At 35.5% G+C, this 6,196-nt stretch overlaps 1 protein-coding gene across 1 annotated transcript; it reads left to right on the plus strand.

The window, feature by feature from the left end:
* Window positions 1-1,003: 1,003 nt before the first annotated feature.
* Window positions 1,004-1,921, plus strand: LOC139187185 (olfactory receptor 4A47-like). Its single transcript, XM_070803189.1, has one exon. The coding sequence runs from the start codon at window positions 1,004-1,006 to the stop codon at window positions 1,919-1,921; it is 918 nt and encodes a 305-aa protein (XP_070659290.1).
* Window positions 1,922-6,196: the final 4,275 nt, after the last annotated feature.

Consider the following 6,196-nt stretch of genomic DNA (forward strand, 5'->3'; position numbering starts at 1 on the left):
TTCTAATTATCTGAAATAAATTTACCTTCCAGAAAGTACTCCTAGAAAGTAATTTCAAGGTTAATGATTTGACAATATTTTCATTTCAGATATTTATATATCTGACCCTACTTTCAATTTTTATGTTCTCTAAACATAGCATGTTAATCTGTTAAAATTAAGTGATGAGGTAGCATCAGTATATTTTGACTGATTGACTTCCAAGAACTCAAGCAAATAGTGTACTAAGCAAGCTGTGACTTCAGGTCCTACTTTTCTATTCACAGATGAGCTTCAGCATCCTATCATATGTTTGTTGGTCTAAATGATCAACAAAAGATAAAAATATGAAATATAAAAATATGAAAATTAGGCATTTTCCCTCTTTTTGTAGATATTTTAATTTATTTCATATTTTTATCTTTTGTTAGTTAACTGCTTACAGATCTTTACTTTCAATAACTCTGTGCATATCATCTAACATATGTATCTTCAGACTTTTTGGTCCAGTGGTGTTTTGTTATACTTTCCTAGGTCCTTAAAATATTTGAAATTGTCAGATATATTTATTTGAGATTAACTGATTCGTTAATCAGTTAACGTTAATCAGTTAAGTAAACTTCCAACCCTAGAAGGAGGAAAGTCACCTCTTTCATGAAATGGACATTAAAACTTGCTTTACTTCTTTTTAAAACTTTAATTAGCTTTTATTTTTGTCTGAGATATTTGCTATATGTACAATTTAAAGTTTCTAGATAGAAAATTAGTTGCAGGACTTCACTTATTTGATATTCTTTTCCCACTTTTTTTAAATTCATTTGCCTATCTATTAGTTTGTGGTCAAGGAAGATGATTTAATCAGCATTCTATTATAATATCTGAAAGTACCCAAACATAATAAACCACAAGGACTGTTTGTTGAATAAAAAGCAAATTATTGTAAGATTTTAGGAAGTCACTTTTAATAATTGTATTTATAGATAATGCTGTCCTGAACTCTGGAATAAGACATACAGAAGAACCTATGGAACAAAGGAAAAATGTAACTGAGTTTGTCCTCTTGGGGCTCACTCAGAGTGTCCAGGGGCAGGGAATTTTATTTGTCGTGTTCTTGTTCATCTACATCGTGACCATGGTGGGCAACCTACTCATTGTCCTGACTGTAGTACTCAGCCCAACATTGGATTCCCCTATGTACTTCTTTCTTGGCTACTTATCATTTATGGATGCTTTTTATTCTACTTCAATCACCCCAAATACAATTATAGACTTACTCTATGAGAAGAAAACCATTTCATTTCAAGCTTGTATGACCCAGCTTTTTACAGAGCATCTATTTAGTGGTGCTGAGGTTTTTCTCCTGGTTTTCATGGCCTATGACCGCTACCTGGCCATCTGCAAGCCCTTGCATTATTTGACAATCATGAATCAGAGAGTGTGTGTTCTGATGCTGCTATTGGCTTGGGTTGGTGGGTTTTTACATGCTCTACTTCATATCATTTTCTTTTACAACCTTCCGTTCTGTGGCCCTAATGTCATTGACCACTTTGCGTGTGACACGTATCCTTTGTTAAAACTGGCCTGCACCGACACCCACATTACTGCCGTCACAGTGGTTGCCAACGATGGGGCGATCTGTGTGACCATTTTCACACTCTTACTTGTCTCCTACGGGGTCATTCTGCGCTCTTTGAAGAATCTCAGTCAGGAAGGGAAGCGTAAAGCCTTGTCCACCTGTGGCTCCCACATTACAGTGGTGGTCCTCTTCTTCGTGCCCTGTATTTTTACGTATGTGAGACCTCCTGTTACCTTACCCATTGATAAATGCTTCGCTGTGTTTTACACCATTGTCACCCCCATGCTGAACCCTCTAATCTATACTCTGAGAAATGGAGAGATGCAAAATGCCATGAAAAAGCTCTGGATCAGAAGAAAACAATGAAGCAGCTGCAAAATATATTACTTATTTTCAACAAACAATTGCTCTTTCAATGAGCAAGGAAAGTCATGTGTGTGTGTGTGTGTGTGTGTTTTACTGTAATAAATGTCTCCTCAGTTTAAATAACTTGGGTATGATGAAAAAGGTTTATCATTTGAGTACTTCCAATCTACTTCTGCTCTATTGACTATGCCAAAGCCTTTGACTGAGTGAATCACAATAAACTGTGGAAAATTCTTCAGGAGATGGGAATACCAGACCACCTGACCTGCCTCTTGAGAAACATGTATGCAGGTCAGGAAGCAACAGTTAGAATTGGACATGGAACAACAGGCCAGTTCCAAATAGGAAAAGGAGTACGTCAAGGCTGTATATTGTCACCCTGTTTATTTAACTTGTATGCAGAGTACATCATGAGAAATGCTGGGCTGGATGAAGCACAAGCTGGAATCAAGATTGCTGGGAGAAATATCAATAATATCAGATATGCAGATGACACCACCCTTATGGCAGAAAGTGAAAAATAATTAAAGGGCCTCTAAATGAAAGTGAAAGAGGAGAGTGAAAAAGTTGGCTTAAAATTCAACATTCAGAAAACTAAGATCATGGCCTCTGGTCCCATCACTTCATAGCATATAGATGGGGAAGCAGTGGAAACAGTGGCTGACTTTATTTTTATGGGCTCCAAAATCACTGCAGATGGTGATTGTAGCTATGAAATTGAAATACGCTTTCTTCTTGGAAGGAAAGTTATGACCAACCTAGACAGCATATTAAAAAGCAGAGATATTACTTTGCCAACATAGGTCCATCTAGTCAAGGCTATGGTTTTTCCAGTGGTCATGTATGGATGTGAGAGTTAGACTGTGAAGAATGTTGAGCACCAAAGAATTGATGCTTTTGAACTGTGGTGTTGGAGAAGACTCTGGAGAGTCCCTTGGATTGCAGGGAGATCCAACCAGTCTATCCTAAAGGAGATCAGTCCTGGGTGTTCATTGGAAGGTCTGATGTTGAAGCTGAAACTCCAATAATTTGGCCACATGATGCGAAGAGCTGTCTCATTTGAAAAGACCCTGATGCTGGCAAAGATTGAGGGCAGGAGGAAAGGGGATGATAGAGGATGAGATCGCTGGATTGCATCACTGAACCGATGGACATGGGTCTGGGTAAACTCCAGGAGTTGGTAATGGACAGGGAGGCCTGGCGTGTTGCGGTTCATGGGGTTCAAAGAGTCAGACACGACTGAGCGACTGAACTGAACTGAATGATCAAAATAAGCTTATAAAATTTTCTTATTTTCCTAATGCAAAGTATATATTTAGTTTGAAATACATTTTTATGATTTCCACAGTTTTGGACGAAAATATATATATAGTTTGGTGGTATAAATTATCTCTATTAAAGTGATAGATTTATGTTCTATATGATGAGTTATGCTGCAGCTAATACTGCAACTTTTTGTTAATTAGGAAAAGGTTTTCTCATGTTTTTCTCTTCAAAAATATAATATTCTTCAGAATAGAGCTCATTACAGATTTCAGGAAAAATAATTTTTAAAATATGATTAAAAAATAGGTTTATTCCTCTATATACAAAGACATTCGATATTAATATTTGATGCAGATTTCTTATTTCTCTATCTGTGAGATCCTTTATACACATTATTTTATTTCTATTGTTTAGCACGTTAATGTTGAAGGTTTCAGTCATAATATTATTGAGGAGGTTATGTTTGTAAAAATAATCTGAAAGACTAAAGATTTTTACAGAAAAATAAACAAACCTTACTCAATATTCCAATTGGGTAATCATATTATTGCCTCATTTTTGTCAGCTTTGTTTGGAGTTACATTTTCATAAAGGTGGCTCATTCCACTTTCCAGATACTTTAGAAAACCTGGTGAGACCCCAGATACATTTTCAGTATCCTGGTCACCGTTTTTGCTTATATAACCTTTTGTAGAGACCCAGGCACATGGATCTCTCTCATATGTAAATTTAGCACAATCCATCATCCGTGCACTTTAAATATTTAGTTTGGAACTTGACACTAACTATTTGGAGTTATATCATTGTTAAGAAATATTCTGACAATATATACCATTATTATCTCTCTTATTAATATAATAGAGATTGCCAGGATATATTGTTTCATTTGACAGAAACAGTATTCATAAAATCCTCCTCTAAATCAGGCTTGAAACAAAATATTATCTGCCCTAATATGGTCAGTGCATGTGATCAAAGAAGATTATCATTTTGCCTCTCTTGTTTACTCTGGTTTCATGAGGTGCTAAGGCTACGGGGTGATGAGTGCTTTTTACTAGTAAATCACACTGTGTGTGAAGCCGTACATCCTGATTTTAATCCCTATTACCTGAAGATTTCTCATATTATCTCAGTGAAAGTGCTAGTCCCTCAGTCGTGTCCGACGTTTTGCGACCCCATGGACTGGGATCCATGAGTAGCTCGCCAGGCTACTCTGTCCATGGAATTCTCCAGGCAAGAATACTGGAGTGGGTTGCCATTTCCTTCTTCAGGAGAACTTCCTGACTCAGGTATCAAACCCGTGTCTCCTGAATTACACACAGATTCTTTACTATCTGAGCCATCAGGGAAGCCCTTTATTATCTCAAAGTCTTCTCAAATAAAATACTAATCACCAAATAATAACAAGCATTTGGGTTTATCAGAACTTATGTAATTTACTTCTCCACTTTGGGATTTGCTATAGACTGAAAGTTTACTTCCCTCTCCAAAATCATAAGTTAAATCTTTTCTAGTGTGATGGTATTAGGAGGGGAGCCCTTTGGGTAATGGGTAGGTCATAAAAGTTTCACCCTGATGAGTGGGATTGATGCCCTTCTAAAGAAAGGTCAGAGAGTTCACTTAACTCTTTGGCATATGAGGACACAGGAAAAAAACAAAAAGGTTGTATGTGAACTAGGGACAGGACCTCACCAGATATGGAATCTGTCAGCACCCTAATCTTGGATTTCCTAGCCACCAAACCACTGAAAAAATAAATACCTATTGCTTAATCTTCTAGTCTATGATGTTCCATAAAAACAGGCCATATGCAAAGTATACCAAGACATATGTTTAGTTAATTTTAAAACTTGTGTAGTTATTTCAAGTAATAAGATAAAAATGTTTGCTAGTTCTCTATGTTCCTTAGTCTATGAGCTTCCTGAAGTCAGGGACATTGTTCTAACTGCCTTTGTATTTTCTATTCCTTGCACAGTGTATGGGACCTAGAATCCACTCTATGGTTTTGTCAGTTATCAGAATTATTGATCTATTGGAGTGAGAATCTTTACTGAAAGCTTTTTACATTAAATATACTCAAAAATATTACTATTCTTTGACATCTCTTACAATCATTTATTCTGTTGTTTATGTTAAATTTTAAGTGTTTTATAGATAGCTCTTATTTTCATACTTTTCCTTTTTATTTCTTCTATCACATTACTTTTGAAAAGTTTCATTTCCTAGCAATTATTTTAAAGTTTTAACCTCTTTTTTTTAAAAAAAAAGAAACATGGATGGACCGAGAGAGTATCATACCAAAGTAAGTCAGAAAAAGAAAGACAAGTAGCATCCAATCTCATTCATATGTGGAATCTAAACTATAACACAGATACAATTTTCTACAGAATAGAAAGGGACTAAAGACACAGAAAACTGACTTGTGGTTGCCAGGGGGTTATTCGGGGAGAGGGATGGATTGAGAATTTAAGATTAGCAGATGGAGGTTATTATGTATACATTGTGTAGGAAACAAGGTCCTACTGTATAGCACAGGGAACAATATCCAATGTCCTGTGATAAAGCAATAAAACACCATATAAGACATACGAAAAGGAGTGTGTGTATGTATGTATATATATATATATATATATATATATATATATATATATATATAAATATAACTGAGTCACTTTGCTGTGTAGCAAAAACTAAAGCATTGTAAACTACCCTTCAATAGAAGAAATAAAAATTCAATTATTCATTAACAATCTAGAATTTACTTTTATTTGTGATAGGGAAATATTTAAGCCTATTTTTCCCCAACAGGCAAAATAATCTATCAACATAATCATTAATTTCAGTTTATTTGACAATTTTCTTTTTACTATGTGAGGTATTACACCATCTAGAAGGCTGAATTCTGAGGAACTTGCTCTTCCTCATCACTCTCCTGCTTTGCTACCTTCTCCTCCTGCTCTAAACAGTAGGCTCATTTTGAACAGTTTGCAAACTTCCCATAAAAGTATA

The sequence above is a fragment of the Bos indicus genome, chromosome 15 (genome assembly GCF_029378745.1).
Source record: "Bos indicus isolate NIAB-ARS_2022 breed Sahiwal x Tharparkar chromosome 15, NIAB-ARS_B.indTharparkar_mat_pri_1.0, whole genome shotgun sequence".
Lineage (NCBI taxonomy): Eukaryota > Metazoa > Chordata > Mammalia > Artiodactyla > Bovidae > Bos > Bos indicus.